Below are 23015 nucleotides of genomic sequence, written 5' to 3'. Positions count from 1 at the left end.
TTAGATGCAGTATACCTGCAGAACAGCTCATCAAATGCATTAATGAATGTTCATTTTAATAAAGAAATCTTTACTTGAAAAAGTAATTTATCATTATAAAAGTTTGTCATAGTCTTCCCACCTCCCCATTTGAGTACAGGCTGCACTTAGTGACTCAGTTCCAAAAGACAGTGTATGGAAAGCAGGGGACACATAACTTTATAATGGAGACATGGCACTCAGCCAGGGGATTTATTTTTATAAATAACAAACTTAGAGGTTTACGTTACTTTATTGAACTACCTTAAGATTCCTATAAGCAGACAGCTTCACTGTCTCTGGTAACTACTCTCTTATTCAGCTTTATGTCAACTCACCCTTTTCTCCAGTGCTGATTTTTGTTGTTAACTGAAGTGTATAGTATCTTGTACATAAATCCTAAGTGAACAAATAAAAAGATTCTGCCAGAATTTGTGTAATAGCCCTTTCACTACTCTTGATACCAACTTACCATTTTGTGGCTGTGGAATTCTCTTTTTGCCATTAGGCAGAGTGTCCATCCATTTTAATTATAGCTGGAGGTCACCTCTTGGTAAACAGAAGTTTATGAATGTCGGGCAAGGTGGCAACACTTAAAGTGGAAAGTATGCCTGGGTTCACATCCCAACTCAGTTTGGGGGCAAGTCCTTGAACTGCTTTGTGCCTTAATTAATCATCTGTAAAATGGGATAATAATACAAATCTCTTCTATAAAGGGCTTAGAGCAGTGCCTGTCAATAGCATGTCTCCCCTACCAAGAGTGTCTTAAATGTGTAAGACTTTCCTTTCTAAAAGGAAACTATTGTCTACGTCACTGATAGGGCACTTAAAGGGTAGTACTTTGTTTTAATTGTTAAAAGATGAAGAGAGAAAGAAGTAAAGGGAACCATATGGCAGGGTGGGCTGGGGAAAGGTGTCTGGTGAAGTTGGCCACCCCATTCCAAACACATTCGCTTAAGTGTCACTAATGCAGCAGTTGTAGGCGGGAGTATACCTTTACATATCAAATGAACCTCACTGCCCAGTGATGCATGGCTGCATTTGCTTTGAATTTCATGCCTGGTGGCTTTTCTTCTTCTGGTTTTATACAGTCATTGACAAAAATAGGGAGTTGGACGCTATTAAATTCATACGGGTGAACAGAGTGCCATGGAACAATAGTACTATTCTAAGATACAAATTCCTCCCTCAGAGGACATAATCGACTCAATTCTTAACCTCTCTGCCTGGCCAGTATGGCCTCCCCAAACAGAGGTCCCATTGAGTCGTGGGGGGCTCCTAGCGGGGAGGAATTGCCCAGCTGCACATGAGACTCAGCCCCATGGGTCATGGTCACGTCGGCTCCATGTGGCTGACGGTGGAAAACACTTGGGCTTTCTCTCTTGCAGGGGCGCTGTGCTGGAGTGGTCTGGGTTCCCATCCACTGCAGCCTCGTAGGAACCTGTGAAGGACCGTGTGCTGTTTCAAACCCACTAACCCCTTGGCCCCAAAAGGCCTTCACTCAGTTACTGAGGAAGAGGAACTAATGCTCTATTATTTCCCTGGAAAGAGGAATGAAGACTCTAATATTTCTATACAGTTTGGCTCGTGTGACAGTTAATTAGGAACATTTGGTGGCATTTTGCAACTGGTGCCATAAGTTGGAAGTAAAGTTCTTTGGAACATAAAGTCTTAGGGAACCTAGAAGCTTTGTAAAACATACCTTGTATTTGTTCAGATCCAAAATTTATTTCACTGTTTTTTCCACTTAAAAGCTGGAGAACTGTCCCCTTCTCAATGGCCTCCATCTCTCTCCTTTGATTCAGGGAAATCCTTCCATACTCTCTTAGTGTTTTCTTCCTCCCTTTGAGCAAATAATACTAAAAATTACAGATAGTTACCAGAAGCCTAGTGTTAGCTGCCAGTCTTTCACTTTTTATTCTATGTTTCTTAAAATTGTGGTTTTCAGGATACAGTCCTTATGGTCAGGATAGATTTGTTGTCTCATCTTTAAGTTTTATTCACTTACCTGTATTAGTTGATTTTTATAATTTAAACTTTTATATAAGTTCCATCACCCTCAAGTTGCTTTCTGTGAGAGAACTCTAGAGTCAGACTGCCTAGGTTCCCATCCTAACTCCATCACAGCAGATTGTTACCTTGAGCAAGTCACTTAACCTGTCGGCATCAGAATAATATCTGTAAAATGAGGATGATAGTTGTGCATCCTCATAGGTAGAGAAGATGAAATGAGTTAATTTATGTAAAAAATGTTGAATATTATTATCTTTACTGTCACTACAGTGGTTTTTCAAGCTTAAGCTAATACTTTGGCTAAATTTGGGTCAAAGGAATGTCAGTGGAAAAGAAGCCAAACTCTGTAAAAATAATTTAAAGAGATTTATTCTGAGCCAAATTTGAGAACCATGGCCCAGAGCGGTGCCCAAGAAGCCTTGAGCAAGTGGACTCGCAGAGGTTGGGTTGCAGTTTGGTTTTATACATTTCAGGGAGTCAGGAATTATACATAAATCATAAATCAATACATGGAAGGTGTACATTAGTTTAGCCCAAAAAGGTGGGACATCTCAAAGCAGGAGCTGACAGGTTATAGGTAGGTTTAAAGAGTCTTTGATTTGTAATTGATTAAAGAAATGAAGGTTTGTCTAAAGGTTTGGAATGTTTTAAGTTAAGATAAGGAAGTCTGTTGATCAGAGATAAGCTACCAGACATAGACCCAGACTAAAATGATCTGTTAAGTAAACTGATGACCTGCAGGTGTGATTTAAGTTTTGTTTTGCGTAGCCTTAGGCCTGTCAATGAGTTACAAAATGTGTCTCCAAGAAGGGAGTGGGACATGATGAGGCATGTCTGACCTCCCTTCTCAAGGTCAGCAACTCAGCCTTAGGGTATTTCTGGTGTCCCCTTGGCCAAGAGGGTGTCCGTTCAGTCAGCTGTGGTGGGGAGCTTAAGATTTTGTTTTAGTTCACAGGAACAAAAATTTACAAAGCAAAAATCCATCTTTTTTTCCATCATGGTAAATTCAGTAATTTAATCCATGTAACATTAAAGTATTTGAGGTTTCTTGAGATTGTTGAATGACTCTTAATGTACTGCAAAAGTAGGTGGATATTACTCATTCACTTATTTATTTATTGTTCCTTTTTTACTTTTTATTACTCCCAGGGTGTTAGAGAACAGGGAAGGTGTTTTAAAATGTATACACAAAATTGTTTGGAGGGAAAGGTGAAAGACACATCACAGATAGGAATTTAGACAGCAGCCAACTGGAGGCATGGATATAACCCATCTCAGCAGAGCTGGCAATTAAATGATCAACTAGCTGTTGGAAGAACAAAGAACCTTTAAACTGCATCTTGTGGAAGAACAGCAAGTGAGCTTCTGTTGTGCATATTAACAAAGTAAAGGGCCAGAGGACACAGGTGCAAGGTGGTTTGTGGCCTTCCTGTACTTCCAAATGGCGCTGTGGCCAGAGGGAGCTAAAAACTTTGATAGATGAGGGAAGGCAGAGCTGTGAGTGATTCTCTTTTACATACCTGGCCTCCTGAGGAGTTGTGAATCTTACCTATCCAATTCATTATTGAATTATCAAATAAATCCGCTTTCCAACATATCATAGTATCTAGAAACAGCCTCTGGGCTAGGGTCCCATCTAGGGCCCCCTCCCCCCATCTTCTTCCTCTTCCGAGTTAGGATTATTTTTTTTTTCTTTATTGAACAGCTACAGTGCACCACAGAGATGCAATGAATCTCATTTCCATTTCCTACGCTGCAATCTTGTTAACTGATTTTTTTTTTTATCTTGTCCTGTTGTATTTGCATGATGTGTGGATTTTTCATTCAGTTTCTCAACAGTCTTTTCATAGCTTCCATTCTGCCAGGGAAAGATTTCATTTGACTCACCTTTGAAGCAATTTTATGGAAATCATCTGCTTGGAATAAGCACAAGCTCTGAGTGGCTGAGGGTCTGAATGCACACAACTCTGAGGAAGGCGTGCTCTTTGTGGTCTGCTCAAGAGGGGAAGGGCCTCTTTTGATGGATGGAGATTAACGGAGGGATCTTTCTGGAAAGAGAGATGCAGGATATCATTTGAGATCGTTAACTTTTTTCTCTCCTGGAGGCTATGGGAGGGGGCACAGAATCTGTTCATGTCTTTGTGGTATGTGGAGATGCCCTTTCTAAAAGCTAGACAGAACGTTACATTATTTAGTAAGATTTTGATTTCTTTAGAAATCCATCCACATTCTTTAGAAACCAACTGTATTCCACAGTGAGACCAAAAGCATGGCAAGAAAACAGCATAAAGGCTGTAAGTCCGAAGGTGTGATGTTTGAAACAGCAGGAACTTCGTCTCTCCACTTGCATTCAAAAAGCGCATTTCTGTGTGAGACAGTGAGTTTGAAAACGGGTGTGGGACATGGGTTGGAGAGAGACATGAAGGGAAAAATCTTTTTTGTTGATTTTTTTTTTTAAGTATACTTTCTGATTTTATGTGCTCTCCCTTTTTGATTTGATTGAGTTTTTCTGTCAGTAACATGCCTGCGTTCAACTATAATGCCCCTCCCAGGTTAATGGTGATGATGTTATTAATATATATTAATATTACATATTTTATAAGGGGGACAGATACTGAGGTCAAGAAAGTTTATGTAACACAGGGTTAAGGGGGGATAAGTATCAAAGCCCAGATTCAGAAACCAGTAAGCAGGCTTCTTAGAATTACAGGTACTGCAGAGTAAATGGGCTTGGGGGACTACTAGTTAAGGCTCACTGAAAACACATGTTATCTTTCCTCCTTCCAAACTACCACCATAAGTGATGGTGAAGGAATGCAAAACAGGCATGATGCCCCAATGGATAAAAAGAACTTTGGAGAAGCAGCAGAAGGTAGGATGTGCCACGCAGGGGAAGAGCAGGGCCACCCTCCCGCTGTCCCTGCACTGGTGGCCGTGGAGAGTGGGGAGAGGCTATCGCGGAGCCAGTCAGCCCCTGCCACAGAGCCGGTTTTGTCCTTGAGTGATCGTCATAGTGTGCTCACACAAACCCAGGTGGGATAGCCCACCACACACCTAGACTGGACGGCATAGCCTATTGCTGCTAGGCTACAAACCTGGACAGCTTAGGCAGTTGTACCACAATGGTAAGTTTTTGTGTATGTAACCATATATAAACTTAGAAAAGTTATAGTAAAAATACATCATAAAAGATAAAAAATGGCACACTCGTATAGGGCACTTACCATGAATGGAGCTTGCAGGATTGGAAGTTGCTCTGGGTGAGTCAGTGAGTGAGTAGTGAGTGAATATGAAGGCCTAGGACATTATTGTACATCACTGTAGACTTACTTTATAAACACTATATTTAGGTTACACTAAATCTATAACAATTTTTCTTCAATAATAAATTAACCTTCGCTTACTGTAACTTTTTTTAAACTTTATAAACTTTTTAACTTTTGAGTCTTTTGTAATACTCTTAGCATAAAACACAAACACATTATATAGCTATACAAAAATTTTATTTCCTTATTCTATAAGCTTTTTTCTATTTTTAAAACTTTTAATTTTTTTGCTTTCTAAACTTTTTTGTTTTTGAGTAGTATGTTCTGCGATATTACGATGGCTGTGACGTCACTGGGCGATAGGAATTTTTCAGCTCCATTCTAATCTCATGGCACCACCATCTTATATGTGGACTGAACCGTTGTTATGCAATACCCAAGGGAGTTCCCCCTTAAAAAATAAAGATTAAAAAGACTTATTTCCTTTTATACAAGCCCAGGACTATACTAATTCAATAATTCACCTTTCAGCCCCTGAAGTAGTTTACTTGCTACTTCTAGCCCTGATTGGCTTTAAAGGGAAATAATGTCAGTATTAATCCTGCTTGGTTACAAACAGTAAAAAAGTTAATGATTTGCCTTTGTAAGAGCTAGTCAGTGTTCATTAGTGGCTTTGGATAATGTTTGCTCTCAGTGATGCAGGTGCTGTTTTCGTTTGTTGAGCTCATCCTGTTTTCTGCTTCCTGAATAATGTTTCTTATTCCTTCAGAAATTACTGTGGCAGAAAATGTTAGCATAAGCCAAAGCCTTTGAAATATCTATGGGTTTTTTCTAAGCTTAAAAATGTTTGTACTATTATGTTTCTTTTTAACTAAAAACTAAGAGGCAAGGTTGGCCAAAACCAATAAGGTGACATTCAGAACGGATAAAGGTGATGTTTTACATATAGGGTGCAAAAAACCGATTTTATGAGTATACACCTTGGAGAACTGACCTGGCGGCAGTTCATTAAGAAATAAATGAATAACACCTGAGGGTTTTTGTTTACCACCTGCTCTGCATGAATTATTGGTGTCATGGGGCTGCTAAAAATAGATAAATTTTAAAGTTGCATTAACAAACATTTGGATAATTGCACCCTCTATTTTTTATGAGTTGGACTGCATTTTAAGTGTTACATTAAGTTGGGTTGTTTCAGAGGAAACACTTAAGAAGTTTGGAAGTTGCAGTGAAGCATTTTTGACCACTTTTAACAGAGCTCATGGGACAAGAAACATTGTCCAGCAGTTCAGGGGGAACTTTATGTCATTAGAAGGAGTCAAAGTAGAAAATTTGCTTCATGGGTAGGAATTGTTTTCTATAATATTCTCTCTGTGTCCTGATGGCTGAAACAATGCCCGGCACTTAGTGATTGCATATTGGAGGGAGAGGCTAATGACCATCTCTCAGGAAGGATGGCCTCAGGGTCCACTCTTGTGATTTTAGATCCTGCAAGGACCAGTGATTTTATGTGAAAGAAATGATTAGCTGATAACATTGTAAGCCAAGTTAAAGGATTTCTAGATAAAATTTGACCTTAGCAGCTTAACGACCTTTTTACTTATTTACTGTTGCTAAATTTGGCTTTAGAATTTAGGTGTTTTAGTGACATTGTAATAAAAGGGTGATCTTTGCTACTTCTCTGATGGCCAAGATTAAACCTGGCTGGTCTGAGTGGTTAGTTAGGTAACCTCTGGTGCCCTCATTCAGTCAAAGAAGGTGACCTTCCCAGATGGAGGGAGACTGTCTTCCCTATGATTCTACAGGTAGCTGTGTTCCTCTTTTGGCAGTTTCTGAGAATGGCAACACACTCTTTCTGATGGTGCTTTTGACATAATCGCAAAATAACAACTTTGGGGTGGGGAGGCTTCTGCTGCTCATGAACGAGTAAAAAGCAGCATGAGAGGAGGAAGTAATAGAAAACGGGATGAAGTGAGATGTAAAAGTATATGTGAACTGGAAACTAGAAAATTCGATTAGAAATATGGAGAAATCATTGTGTATGAGCCATGTGGAATTTCTTCAGAGATTTGATAAACTAAAAGATATTCATCCTGGTACTTGTTCCTTTCTCTTTCTTTTGATGCCACCTCTCTCTTCCATCATAGAGCACCAAAACTACTTTGGAATTGATGAAAACCTTGGCCCGGTGGCAGTCAGCATCCGAAGAGAGAAAGTGGAAGATGCCAAGGAGAAAGAAGGGTCCCAGTTCAACTACAGGGTGGCTTTCAGGACAAGTGAGGTAATGGGACTGCTTTGTGTTGTTACCAGTATGAAGGCTGAACCGCCTTAGTTTGTTTTAGATAGGGTACCAAATTTATTTTTTTTAATATTAATGATTGCAACATTTGAGGTAATTGAAAAGGGTGTTGCAGTATTTTATTTCAAATGAAAAATTTGGCAACATGTCATGGATGTTAAGTGGCAATAATTTTACTGCTGCCTTATACCATAAAGGACAAAATAATAAAAAATGGAAGGTTTGGGGGGCTAGGACAGAGGGCAAAAACATAAATTATACAATTCATGTCAGAGTTTAAAAACAACTTTAAAATGTGATGCAGAAAATCAGGTCTCCTGTGATGGGGTAAACATCTGACTCGTGTTTTTACCAGTGTAGTAGCTCTGTCTACCCACGCTTCCTTACATCAGGGACCCAGGTTAGTTCCTTGCTTGTCTTGCTTTGAGTGAAAAGTGAAATTGTTACACAAATGGCACAATATAAATAGCTAAATATGTGGAGATGCTGATTTATATAAAGAATTAGATCTGAAGCCAGGTAGTCCCAGCTACTCGGGAGGCTGAGGCAAGAGGATCATTTGAGCCCAGGAGTTTCAGGCTGCAGTGAGCTATGATTATACCTATGAATGGCCACTGCACTCCAGCCTGGCCAACATAGTGAGACCCCATCTCTCAAAAGGGGGGGGAAAAAAAAAGAAGAGGATTAAATCTGGCCTGTACTTTAGGTTTTATTTGCTTAGCCTTTTTTAATTAGAGGGGTATAATTAATACAGATGGCAACTATTACAGAATGTGAATTTTGGTTGAATATTTCCAGATCAAACAGAGAAAAGAATGCCATTTTGTAGTTTCCTGCACTTTGCGTGACATGTATACCTCTGTGCCTTGACCTAGGCTCTATGCTGAGTATGTGAGATAAAGCCCCTTTCTCAAAGTGCCATTTTAAGTTATAGACCTATGCTGTCCAATCCAATAGCCATTAACCACACGGGTGGCTGTTTAAAATAATTAAATAAACTTAGAAATTCATTTCCTCAGTCACACTAGTCACATTTCAAGTGCTCAGTAGCCAGTGTGGCTAATGGCTACTGTGTTAGTGCAGATAGAGAACATTCTAATCATTGCAGATAGTTCTGTCGGCCAGTGTTACGGAGCATCATGTAAACATTAGGCATCCTCATGACCACCACCACCCCAGCTCCTGTCCTTAGTACTCTGACAACTCCGTTGCCAGCGTTAGTGGAGTCAGGTTAGAACCAGCTCTCTTGATTTTTGTTTCTGGGGTTTTTTTTTCCTCTCATCATACTAAATCTGAGGCATATGCTCAGAGTATTGATCCCATGTTTCTGTGATGTAGTTGAGGATATCTAATAAATCATGAGACAAAATTTGGTGGTAATCTTCTCAGCCCTGAATCACCCAGCCCATGGATGCCACTGGCTGTCTCCATTCAGCCTGAGGAATGGAGAATTAAATAGAAGAAGGTAAGAAAGGGAGTAGAAGAAAAGAAAATGTAGAGAAATGGGGAAATAGGAAGAAGAAAAAAAGGATTTCTGAGACATGTTTCATCCTCTGAAAAGGAAAAAAAAAAAAAAAGAAACAAACAAAAAGAGGATGGAAGAAGAGTGACTGGTTACCCAGGATCATCGTCTAGTTTCTCCTTGGTGTGAACCTTCCCATGTGGGTTCTGAGAGCTGTAGGAATGTCTTAAGTTTTATAGCGTTGCTCTGTCTTGCTTCTCCTCTTTCTTTGGAATACGTATGATCATTTCACTCCAACTTGGCTTGCTCCCAACTCCTGTATTGTTTAAAGACTATTTGAGTGTTGATTTTGCTTCTTCAAATGGAATGCTTTAGCGCCTTTTGGCCCACTCAGAAAAAAGCCTTGCTTCTCTTCTTCATTTTTTAAAGACAACCAGACAATTAGGTTCTAAGTAGGTAACCAGGATTAGTATTAACTGAAGTCTGATGATTTCCCTTGCAGCTTACAACACTGAGAGGAGCAATTTTAGAAGATGCTGTACCCTCTACTGCTAGGCATGGTACTGCACGAGGACTACCTCTCAAAGAAGTTTTGGAATATGTCATTCCTGAGCTGAGCATTCAGTGCCTGCGACAGGCTTCCAACTCACCCAAGGTCTCGGAGCAGCTGCTCAAGCTTGACGAACAAGGGGTGTGTATAATGTATGAGATTGCTTGTGTGTGAATTTGTGTCTACGTTTCTAAAAGGTGTGGAGTTTTCCCATCCATCTTTCTTTTAAGACTATTTATTTTAAATGCCTTGGAGCATTTTCTTTCTAGTTTTTCCCAAATATGCCTTTATACTAGTTTAGAAACATGATGCCCTTATAGTATAACCTGCTTCCTGTTGAGTTGTGACTTACTGTTTTTACCAAGGTTTTGGTATGTCCCAGCTAGCAAGAGCACATCAGATTGCATGATTAGTAGAGGTCAGTAGTGCTTTTTCCCAGGGTTTAAATATCTCACATTGACCCTTTCCCTGAACCAACATTTATTCTTGTCCACCAAGTGCATGGCATCATGCTGACCGACGTGTGAACAGCATGCATTAGGAAGACTGAAGCTGATTAACACCTAGTCCCTAGCCCACAAAGACAGTAAGACTGAGAACACAAAGGCCTTCTGCAAGGCTGAGTATGGTAAGAGATCTTGGAGAGGTGTAAATGCAATGTGTGCTTCAGTGAAGGAAGAAAAAACATTTGACTGGTTAAATCCCCTGAAGGAGGTGGCATTTTAACTGGGCCTTTGGACTTAGACAGAATTCTAAGAGGTAGATACGAGTAGTTGGCACTTTTAGGAACATTGGCTAATCTAGTTTCATTACAAACAAAAGAAGGTGGGGAAAAAAGTAAGTTGAAACTAGAACAAATGAGACCTTGAATTGTAGGCTAAGGAGCTTGCACTTGATTTAGACAATAGGGGGCCAGTGAAGGTTTTCCATTAGGATGTGACATGATCAGAGCTGTATTTTGGGAACATTATTCTGGTAGATGGGGATCTGATAGGCTGCCAAGGATAGAGACTGATGGTGACATGGAGCTCAATTATGTGATTATTGACATTGTCCAAGAGAGAATTAATGATGGACAGGATTGGGATGGTGACCCAGAAGATGGAAAGAGGTCTTTTAAGTCTCATATGCAAATAACTTGTAGAGGAAACTGAGAAGTAGCTATCCAAGTACATGTAATTTATTTTAAATGAGTGGATTTGTTTTTAAATCCATGATTTAAAAAAAGACAATGGTAATGTATATTTTCAGAATTTCCCAAGGAAACTTCTTTTGCATGTTTTAGAGGAAATCTGAGATATATCTTGTTTGACCCAGTAGTAATACTGTGGTTAAAGTAGAATATTTGACACCTCAGATGGCTAGAATTCTAAAAGTGATGAAATTGTAATTGGTCTAACAAGTTAACACTGCATTATTAGCAAAAAGAAGTGGGCATTGTAACACTCAGAATGAATAATACTGAAATCTGTCTGTCTTAGGAATGAAAGCTGACATAATTAAAAATAACAATAAAACCAAACCAAACTCTAAACTTGAGCAGTTGCTTTCTAAAATTGTGTAATACACACAATAGGTTTACCACAATCATGATTAGTAAAATATGTGGAAATGTATGAAATGTACATTAAACAGTTGATAAAAATGGATTGTGGAGGGTAGAGAGGATGTATGGGGTCCAAATGCTCAAAGTTCAGGCAGGCTTTATGGGAAGAATAGCACTCGTGTTCATGTTGCTAGAGAGCTGGTGAACAGAACTTGCCACCCATGTGGTAGTTCCTTGTCCCTTTATGTTTGTAGGATATCTTGGTTCTCCCTTTAAATTACATCACTGTATTTCACTGCAAGTGTGTGATGGGTAAGGTGTTTGGTCCCCTGAGGCTGCCCTAGAAAACTCCATAGATGGTCCAAGTTCCCCTGAACCCCTGAAGGCTCTGCAGCTGCCGCCCATCTAGGGATTCTTTTGCAGAGCGGTGAGAAGGGGCATTATGGCAGCTGTAGTTGACTGTCTCCCTGCAGAATTTGAGATACCTGTGTACTTGAATAAGCTAGAAGCAGTTTTTAAAATTAGATATTTTGAGTACTTTTAGTGAACACCTATTTACAAAAGGAATTAATTTTGAAAATTGGATACTGCTTTTATACAAACTAGTATAGCTCTAGTTATATTTCATGTACTTTTTATTTAGATTTTATATTTGTTTGACTTTGGTATACTTTGTTAATGGTGTTCAAACTTAACCACGATATGGCATTTTGACTTCCCACAACTCTTAATAGTATCTGATTCCCATAATACATGAAGAAAAGGTACTGCTTACTTTCATCTCTAAGAGATTGGACAGCCTTTTTTAACTTCTGGTTTCTAAGGGGTCCTTAGAAGTTGCCGCTAACTTGTTAGGGGGCATAAGTGTTTATTCCAGGTAGTTCTGTTTTTATTCATTTCCCTAATAGTAAATCTGCCCAGGAGAGACTGGGCCAATTTTATGTTACTGTTCTAAGGGTTTTTTTTCTACTCTTGAAAAAATATTTAAAACATAACCTAATTACCTATATTTCATATATGTAGTTACATATATTGCCAGTTTCTGTTTTCTTGGCGTTTGTAATGCATCCTCGTTTAATGTACAGTCACTGAGTATATCTGCTCTGTGCCAGACGGTGTGGTAGGAGAATCCATGGGTGCTCAGCTCACTCATGCCGTTCTTTGAGTTTGGTAAGACGTTTGGAGGAGGAAGACTGAACACCATGGCGAATGATAAGGAAAGTAGTTATTAAGAAGGACCTTGATGGTTTTGTTACCTTATCTACATAATTTCACCTCTCCACTTCTAAAATCCCATTTTTCCTTTTAAAAAAGACTATCCCAATTTATATAATAGTTAAGCTCACAAAATTATATAGGTTGACTTTTAAAAATATATTATTTCAATGAATTATGAAACCTCACTATCTTAGGATATCATGACATCTTTGACAACAGTGATTAATTAATTTGTTCTTAAGGCCAACAGTCCCCTTCTCTTGTCCACTCAACCCAGATGTGTATGTTTTCTTACATATCAGGTTTGCAGCAAATGAAGTAAGCCAGTCTACATAAATGAAACTACATGCTTAGAACAAGTAGACTGAGTCAGGAGAATGAAGTGAAAGGGTTTACTGCACACTCAAATTTATTTTCAAGGCAGTTTTGAAGCTTTGGGTTTTTTCCACCTCATTTTAATTTAAATTTTCTTGTCAATAATGACAAAGCTTCTGGCCTTGGGAATAAAGCAGCCAGTTTTTATCCTGTCTGAGGAAGAAAACAAGACGTGTGCTGGATCCTCTGCTGTCTGGGCAGTATGTATGTATGTCCAGCTGTCAGCGCTAAAGCCATGGGGAATTTTGACAAGTGAGTATTTTTAGTTTGCAGCAGGACTCACGCCCAAGTGCCAACCTAGTTTTATCCCAAGACAGTGGGACTGGCTACTGTTCACATCAGACCAGTTAGATAAAGGTCAGTGCAATGGGGTTAAGTATTAGGTTCAGCCTGAGGTTTAGTGAGGTCAGAAATGAGGCCTTGGCCTGAGAGAATTAGGAATTTTAGGACACGGGGAATTTGAGTCTCTCCTTTGCTTTATATCATAATAGAGCTGAAGAATATGTTGCTAGCTTTCTGTTATACCCAGGGAGTAGTAGTGGTTAATATATTTTGATTGTCTTCCAGGTTTCTGAAAGATACTCAGATGAGAGGGGTCTCATTCTATTATTGTTTTAGTGGAATCACAGCCCTTGTTGTAAACAAGCCAGTATTTATTCTAAGTCATTGGAGACTTTTAAGTTTCACCAGGAAAACTGATCAAAGAGGTGATTGGTGAATACCAGCAAGCAGTAAACTTGTGGTGTGCCATGCCACGCCATGTGTGTAACAAGGTATTTTCACTGGAGCCAGAGTCTGGCGGCTGTCATGAGACACCCAGGGGATTTGCAATCTGTTTTAGCCACATCCCCTGATTCCCTTGGGCCCAGGAGCTTCTTGGATGGAAACACAAATTCTCTTCACAGTTAGAATCTAGACACAGGCTTGTTTGTCTGATGGCTGGGGGGAGAGGAGTGTGAAGTTGACAGCACAACAGTCAGCAGTGAGTTCTTACGGGATTTCAGTCCTCCAGTTATTTGGCCTTTGCCTGAACGAGCATCCACAAGAAATACCAAGTCTGCAAGAATCTCAGAGTCAGAGAAAGTGTTCCAGTCTAGCCAGGGCTGTGCTTGACCACACCGCGCCCAAACCCTGGGGCCCCAAACAGCCCTGCTCCAGGCCTCCCCTCAAAGAGCTGGATGTGAGCAGAGGAAGAGGTTTTCTCCTGGATGTGCCAGGGCAGACTGGGGCAAGCTGCCGTGTGGCTTGGAGATACTCAGATGAGGTGAGCAGCAGATAAGGGAGCAGCAGATGGACAGACAGGAACTGCAGCCACCAGGACGGAGTGAGCTCCGCGATGAGGATGATGGTGTGGCGATCTCTGCCAGGTGCAGAGGAAACAGTGTTATGGCGACACGCAGGTGTTGGAGTTATGCGTGGCAGCCCTAGTATTCTGTGGTATTAATGAGAGATTAAAGCCAGGGCCAAATAACTGGAGAGCTGAAATCATCTCACAGTGAAAGAGAAGTCAACTAACAGGACATCAAGGATGTAAAGCAGTCATTTTGAGGCCATTACAGTATTAATACAGATTCCAGTAGTCACTAACGGCATCAACCTCTGTGTAATAATGGTTAATCATGAGAGTTTCCCTAATGCACTTTAAGATCCTGAATGTCTTCTGAGTTACTCAGGAATGATGAATGTTTATAATTAGGCATTTTTATTACACTTAATAAGTTTTTGAAGATGATGGTCTGTTTGTAATAAATATGATATCATTGATTTGGATAATTGAGTTGATCAGAAACATTTCTTTCTCAATCTCTGGATGAATGGAAATTTTTTTTCCTTGACCTTACTAAAGAACTAGTTCAATAAAATTCATAATACTTGGTGTGTTAAGTAGCGTATGCACACCATCTAATACCCCCACACTCAAGGTACGGTCATCTTCACTGTGCAGTTGGGGAGCTTGTGGCTCTGACAGCAGCCAAGGCCCATGAACGACAATGCCCCGGCATCCATTGATACAGGTAGTTGATACGGTCAGATTGTAAACAGGTGTTTCCTTTTATATTCTCCCATAACACTTAGTCACGATCTGAATGCATCCAGAATATGTTGGCACTTGGCTCTACCTGCTCAACTCTTGAGTTTATCCAGCACATCCTGCAGTTGGCTGAGGTCATTCAGGCAGGTGTCTTGTGCCTTACCTGCATTGTATGTTGTGATTAGGTAGTAATACGAACGAGACTGCTTTCGTCACTTTGCTGCTCAAGGGAAATGAGCATCATTTTGCCTTATTTTGCTGCTATAGTCAGCTATGAGTTTTGATTAAAGGTTCTATTTTACAGTTTGATAATGAACAGTGTTATGGATTGATGTCTTCAGGGAATCAGTTATGTCTCATAATTTATCAGTCCTTGAGGCTCAGATTGCTGATGGTAAGCTTAAGAGCTCGATTGCATGAGAAGTAGTTCCTATTTGGGGAAAATAAGAAAGCTGTAAAAATGAATCCAGCTTATTCCTGGCCTTGGGAGGAAGTCCTGCGGCTTCCAGCATGACGTGACATTGATCGTCAGATAGGATTACAGCAGGAACTCTTCAATTGCCATTAAAATTCTTTATGGTGTACTGTATATTTAGCAGATGTTTTCAAGACCAAAAATGTAAGAAATGAATGTAATTGTACAGCCAAAGGTAGTTTTATGGAAAGAAAACATTTTTCTGTTTATATATGTAGATCACAATTTCCATCGGGATCCTATCCTTACCAGACCTTAATTTGATTTGATTTTTTCCTTAGAGTCCTACATATTTCCATGAATGTTCAAGTAAATTAAAGAAGAAAAAGACATTAAGAACCAGAGAAGGAAATCTTTTAAAAGTTCATGGCCTTTTTTTCTTCCGACTTGGAAGATAATGCTAATTACTATATGAATTGTATTAAATATTTCCACAGTTGTATTTTTGAGTAGGTGCTTGGACCTGACTGCCTATCCATTTTGGAACCTGGCAAATTCCACAGGGCCATGGCCATATATTTTATCTTTTAGGGTTTCTGACATCTCTCCAGCTGTATTTTGGGGTTTCTGGGTTTGTTACATATTTGTAGCATTTCGTACAGTGAGAGCTGCCTACTCTTATTGCTTATGGGGATTGTTCTGGCATGCTTTCCTGAGAACAAAATTCCAAGCTTCTGTAGTTTTAATTTTACCGGAAGTTAGCTTGTCTGGTATTCTTTGCCAAGTAATTACATTTCTCCCCCATTTCAGCTGAGCTTTCAGCACAAGATTGGGATCCTCTATTGCAAAGCAGGCCAGAGCACAGAGGAAGAAATGTATAACAATGAGACGGCGGGACCAGCTTTTGAAGAATTCCTTGATCTTCTGGGCCAGAGAGTACGACTGAAAGGATTTAGTAAATATCGAGCTCAGCTAGACAATAAAAGTAAGCTTCATATTTGTGTGTGGGCACAACTTTAATTCTCCAAAGGTAGGCATACTGCGTAAATCTAAGCGAGGGATCACATGCCTTGCTGCTCCTGACCCCCGAAGCAGCCTAGCAAGCATATTTGGGATAAGAGTTTAGATCTCCTCAGATGAGCAAAGGAAGCACATTTCTCATGCGGTATGTGCTTCCCATCATAAGCTCAAAAGGTCAATTTTTTTTCCTTTGTAACGCCAGCAGAGAGATTCCCCCGTGTTTCAGGAAGAATCTTTGAATATTTTTTTCTTTCTTTTAGCCTAACCTCTTCTATTATACCCTTGTTTCAGTGTACCAAGGACAAGAACTGCATTCATTTCTAAGAGACAAAATAGTAACGCATTTCATTCATGCCATGTTATTTGGCTTATTTATTTAGTTATTTTTCATTTCCAGAGTCATGATGTTAACTGGGGAGTTGGAGCAGTGATTAGAAAGCTGATGCACCCTATTTTCCAAGGGCCTTAGTCAGGTCTCCTTGAGTGGTGCACATATTAGCTGCAAGGTGCCAGATTGACTGGTCAATTCAAAACATGGGCTGTCTGCCCTCCTGTGATGTACTGTTATTTAGTTGCTATCAGCACCTAAAATACCAGGCAGAGTAATTCTATATATTTTGGAAAATTCTGCCTATTATCAAGTGATTAACTGCTCGCTCTTTTAATGAAAAGTGATGAGTAGATAGATTCTAAACTTGGAGGATCTGAAAGAACATTTAGCCCCCACTCCTAGTAGGAGTGGCGAAAAGGGAGTTTTCCATGTGGGAGTGTCAGGGTGTGACTGAGCCGGGATTAGAACCATGGAGGCCTTATGCCCTGTGGCTCCCTGCCTCCTATTCTCCATTAAGTCACAAAGCCCTGCCCCCAACACCCACTCAACTTGGGACCTTGATGGATCGACTGATAGTTCGTCTAGATGAGGGTGGTGCCTGTAGTCCATTCTGTTTTTAGATTTTTTTGAAAGTTGCAGTTCCAGGATTGATAACAAGACCCAGCTATGGTCTTAACTCACTGACAGGCCCTGTGTGTCCTCCACAGAGGGCTGGAGTTTGACTATTACCTTAAGTGTATGTTGCTCATGCCTCAGATATATAAAGATAGGGAAATAATTCATGGAACCCAAAACACAAATATCCATATATTTTAAGAAAGATTAATGAGACCTCCTCTGATTTTCCTTCCCTTTTCTTTTCAAACTCCCCTTTCTTACAAACCACCATTCACCCCCTAGGGATGCTGATATACTATCCTTAGGGATGTCCTTCCACTGGTGACATGAACTGTTGTTACTATGTGAGTATGTGTCCTCTCTCTCCAGCGGGTGGATTTAGAAAACAGTTGATGAACTTCTGATCCGTATAGTCCATACAACTACAACATAGATAATCCAAATGTTTTTCTGTGTATAGAATTGACAACAGCTTTGAATTTTTATGACTTGTGAGATGTCCTTGATACATTACAGATGTGTAGTACTAAGGACTGTAGCCCAAGGAAATGAGAACATAAGAACTAGATTTTGATACATTGACTCTAATAATCAACAAATCTTTAGGTTATTTTTATGAGCAAGGCTGTCTGTGAGATGCAAAAAAGTCTTAACATTCCTTTAGTAGAGAAGAGATGTCTAAGAATTAGGTATCATGGAGTGGTTAAATAAAAATTATGTCTTTCAAGGAATAGACAAATAAAAATCTTCCATTTAAAATTGGAGGGAATTGGATTCTAGTTTTAACTTTATCTGCCCAGAGGGCTTTGGTCAAATCTGGGCCTCACTTTCCTCATAGAGAAAGTGTAGGGTGTTGGGCTAGGCTATCTGGGATATTCCTTCAAGCTCCAAAATGGGTTGTTTCTCTCTTGAGTACGAAATGAAATGGAGCAGGAACAGAGGGCATATGAACCACTAAGATGTTCTACCAGCCAGAGTGCAGAAACCCCCACCACGGGCAGCCTTTATTGGGCTAGGTGCAAAGAATGATAAAACTAATAGCCTGTGTCCCTTTTGGAAGTGAAATATTTGCAGCAAACTCCAGAACCAGCCTTGTTAGTTTAGCTTCTCTGTTATGCTGATGTTTCAGAAAAAAAAATTCAGAATATTTAATTTTAAAAATTTATCTTTTAATACTGCTTGGGATAAACAAATTATGATCACATTTTAAAACGTGTTTCCCCCCCCCAGTACATTTTTCTTCTTTTGCTGCAGTTTCCTGAATCTGAAACCTAATATCAGTCAACATTTCGCTTACTGATTTTTTTTTTTTTTTTTTGAGAGAGGGTCTCACTTTATTTTCTGGGGTAGAGTGCAGTGGCCTCATCATAGCTCACTGCAGCCTCAGACGCCTGGGGCCAAGTGATCCTTCTGTCTCAGCCTCCCAAGTGGGTGAGACTACAGGCACACGCCACCATGCCCTGCTAATTTTTCTATTTTTTGTAGAGATGGGATCTCACCATGTTGCTCAAGCTGGTCTTGAACTCCTGATGTCAGTCGATCCTCCCACCTTGGCCTCACAAAGTGCTAGAATCACAGGCGTGAGCCACCATGCCTGGCCTCTCTTACTGAATTTTAACCATCCTAATAATAGTGTTGTGAATGGGGGTCATTGAATGTACTGGGCTGTTTGATCATACGGCCTCCAGTTTTGTTATCAGTGAGTCAGCTGTTCACTGAAGGAGCATTCATTGTTCCCTTGACTGTGCTTGCTTGCTTGCTTGCTTCCAAAGCTGTGTTCACTTTCAGTGTTCTGAGCCAAGAAAAAATGGAATATTACTTTCTAAGAAATCCTATGAAAAATAACAAGTATGTACTTAATGAATAGTTAAAAGGAAAAAAATTTTTATTTGGGGACTGGTTGATATACAACTTATCCTATCTGACCATTTGTAAGTTAATTTATCAGTATCTATAATGTAAACATTTTAAGACTCACCTTACTCATGAAAGTGCCTTCTGTGAGTACCTTTTCAGAGCATCCAAGAATTGTATATGATATTTTTTTCTAGAGAATTTTTAGGACTGTCTCTGAATTGGATATAAATATTAGAAAGAAAGACTTATCATAGACTTCAGAAAGAAAATAGTAGAGGTCCATAAAGGTTGAAGATTTTAGTGTTTTTAAAGTAAAAATTTATACTTGTAGGTTAAAAAAAAGATTAAGATACCTAGTTATGTTTCCCCCACAAACACAATGGAATAACTGATGTTGAACAGTGTGGTTTCTTGTTTGAAAAGTGGAAAATAGCGTATATATAAATCAAGAATTGAGAAAAGCAGTTTTGAAATCCATTGGCATTTTACTTTCTATATATCTTTTTTGTCTTCATTTATTTATATGCAAAAAGTCATTCAGAACTTCTCTCCAAAATTATTACTTAAATGTTTTGTAGTCACTGGATTATTCTGAGTATCTGAAACTTTCAGTCTGAGGTAGTATCATTGATAACTCAGATGGATTTTAAATTTTCAAAGAATTATTCTGCTCTTCAAAAGATGAATAGCTTTATGATTAATAGAGCTTCAGATGTCATAGTGTTTTAACATATGTGTCAGTTTGTAATATACTGTGACATCACATTCATTCTCTGTATTCTTAATGCATACAATGTATTACTACACTTCCTCTTGAAAGGAGAACAGATTATTACATCATTCAGGGAAGGAAATGTTTTAAAATAACATTTGTTGTTCCCATTTCTATATTCAGTCAATCCTGTTTCATTTTTCTGTGTTCTGGAAGACTAAGTGCCCAGGAGTAACCAAGAATTAACTGTAAACATACAAAGGGATACGTACGGCAAGGCTATCTGCTGGTTAGTCCCAACCTTTAGATAATTGCACCCAGGCCTGCACCAGATTCTTTCCTCAGCTGCTTACCTGTGTGCCTGCTTGCAAGATCACCTTGCCATGAGTTGGTCATCTAAATCTGTATTATGAGGGCAAAAACAGAAAGAAAAGGAGCCCCTTGGGCTGCAGCTGTGGGGTGAGAGGTGGTAGAAGCAGGGATTGGTGAGGGCAGGATGTGCAACATCCATATGCCAGTAGGGTATAGCTCCATGGGGGGTTTTCCAATCCAATCGCCTTTTGTAATAATAACCTAAGTGTTAATGCTCTAATTTTGTAGTGGCCTAACTTTTGTGATTCATCTTTGCTTTCAGCTGATTCCACGGGCACTCACTCGCTCTATACGACGTACAAAGACTACGAACTCATGTTCCATGTGTCCACCCTGCTTCCCTACATGCCCAACAACAGACAGCAGGTATGTGCTCTCCAGCCTCGGGCTTCCTACCCTGAGTGTGAAGTCTGAGGTCAGCCCACTGACAATATTGATGGATTTAGAATTTGCAAAGAATCAGTAGAGTTTTTCTTGAATGCCATTAATAATCTTTGGCTCTTTTATCATTTGGAAGTATCCGGGCTTCAAAAGGAATATCATTGTACTTTTTCCTTGTAAAACTTAGAAACTCTTCTGCACTCACCTTTATTGCATGCTAGGCAAAATCTTAAGAAGAAACCTGTGTCAATTGTGTTAATTACAAATGGGCCAATTATGTTGATCTGACCTAGGTTTCTGCATTTGGGTAAGTACTTATTTATAGAAAATACTATTTGAAGTTGTTACTGGTGCTATTTTCAGATATTCAGTTTTTATTGTTTTAATTGGATTTAGTGACCAAATTTATTGACCTTTTTAAAGGAAAAATATATTAATATACATCATGCTTTGAACACAGCTACTCAGTAAGAATTAAGAATTTCTGAAAACTTGAATGATGCATAGAACATCATAAAATAATTCACATTACTTTTTTGTGTACCTGTAAAATGGGTTGAGCAAGTTCTTTTGTAAAGATTGCTAGAAATGTTTGTTTTTTTTTTTATTGTGCTAGAAATATTTGAAATGCCTTGTCTACTTTATGAGCTTGAGAGGACTTTGGGGATTGTTTGGGATAGAAAACAATCTGTGTTTTGGATAGAGAGGATCTGTGGGGTAGAGAAGGCTCCATTCCACATCTTATTCAGAATCTCATGGGCTCTACCAATGTTAAGCTGAAAGCTTTTTGGAAAATACTGACTACTAGAGTTGCCATTTGTTTATGGAAAGGTTTGTAACTTACTGGGATCTTACAACTGATTCATCGGCATAATCTAATTTTAGGGGTTTGATTGTATCTGGGTTAAATCCAGACTTAAAGTTTATTTTCACACTTAGGAAACTTAGTTCTTCTGAAGTCACTTAACTCCTGCTCCTTTGCTCTAAATATATTAAAGCATCAAAGACTACATAGGACTTGGTGAAGGAGGTATTTGTCAAATGAATGAAGCTTAATTGTTTCATAGAATTTTTCTCTTTTTTTTTAAACACTCATAAAATTCTATGAATTTAGTCAAAATCTGCACATTTTCCCAAGAACCATCCTCCTACCTTTCCCCCACCACTAGTTTTAGGAAGCGCCTTAGCCTGGGACCCCACAGCCAGGATGAGAGGGCAGGCCCCTGGTTCCCAGGGCTCTTCCCAGTGGGGACACCAGCTCCCTCTTTATGTCTCTCCTCATGGTCCCAGCTAGCTGGATTTTCTTGCCATTTTCCATCTATTACTTACGTGAATCCCTTGTCCTTCCTGAATTTTCTGCAGTGTTTTCTAGTAATCATGTTCTTCCCACCACCTTCAAATAATCTATCTCTAGATTACACATCTGTATATTTTTTATGAGCTAGACTTACAATCACTAAATCACATGTATGTATTTATATATGTTTTAACCTAAAGGATTTTAGCTCCTAAAAAATTTATTTGGAATAATACCAGACAGATTCACTGGATATTAAGAGGCTTAATTTAGACCAGTACGGTTGTCCAGCAGATATTCGTGAATCATTCAGTAATTAAACTCTGTGGGAGTTGTTGCTCAGAAAACTGATCAGGCTTGCTGAAGCCAAGAAAGTCTGTACGTCAGAGAAACAGAGCCAGTGACTCTTGACCCCCGTCATCGAGTACTCAAACCACAAAGCCCTTCCAGTTCCCTAATTATTTGAGTCATTGGACTCCAAACTGAATTGGCCCCAGTGTTTCACATGTGGCAACCTTTAGAGTTTTGAAGTCTTTGCTGTTACCAGAACTCAAAACTGGCTTCCCTGCCCCCTTTCATGATATGGTAATTAGAAGCTGTGGGCCTTGCAATTCTCTGTGCCTGACTTTATTTCATTGAAACCGTCCTTGAAAAATTCCACACACAAAATTAGGAGACCCAAGAAGGGAACATGTAGGTGGGAGTAGAGGTGGCTTCCTTCTAGGTTGAAAAAAAAGAAAAAGAAAGCTTTAGCAGAACACAGGTGTTATAAACAAAAATTCTGGAACCAGACTTCTTGGATTTGAATCCCAGCTACTAGATTTGTGACCTTGGGCAAGCTTATCTGTTTTAGTGTGCTTTGTCCCTGAAAGCAGGAATTTGTATCTGTTTTGTTCACTGAGATGTCCCCGTGTACCTAGAATAGTACCCAGAGCATGGTAAGTAGTCAATAAACATTTGTTCAATGAATAATGAATGAATGAACAAACCTTGCTTAGGTGGTAGTTTATGAGAATTAGACAAATTAATACATGTAAAGCACTTAAAATAGTGCTGGGCATGGAGTGTGCTCCATAAATTCAAGTGGTTATTATTTTATAATTCATTAGATACAGAACACCAGCATTTTATTTTCTTGTTCCTAGTTCTAAAGATCTATTATGAAAAGCTAAGGCCTTGAATGGCTAAGAAAGGGAGGGACTACATTTATCAATCATATCAGAAAGTTATTTT

General features: G+C 39.3%; 1 protein-coding gene across 3 annotated transcripts in view; it reads left to right on the top strand.

Annotated features, from left to right (window-relative positions):
* The window catches only part of SIPA1L2 (signal induced proliferation associated 1 like 2), a 200933-nt gene that overhangs the window by 108702 nt on the left and 69216 nt on the right, over positions 1–23015 (top strand). For all 3 annotated transcript variants that reach the window (XM_045537008.1, XM_045537006.1, XM_045537007.1), the window contains exons 4-7: positions 7445–7578; positions 9561–9749; positions 16005–16179; positions 20367–20470. In XM_045537008.1, coding sequence (XP_045392964.1) covers positions 7445–7578; positions 9561–9749; positions 16005–16179; positions 20367–20470 — 602 coding nt within the window. The remainder of the gene's footprint in view (positions 1–7444; positions 7579–9560; positions 9750–16004; positions 16180–20366; positions 20471–23015) is intronic.

This window comes from Lemur catta, chromosome 25 (assembly GCF_020740605.2).
Source record: "Lemur catta isolate mLemCat1 chromosome 25, mLemCat1.pri, whole genome shotgun sequence".
NCBI lineage: Eukaryota > Metazoa > Chordata > Mammalia > Primates > Lemuridae > Lemur > Lemur catta.
The sequence above is the reverse complement of the archived record's forward strand: the minus strand, read 5'-3'. Positions and strand labels throughout refer to the sequence as shown.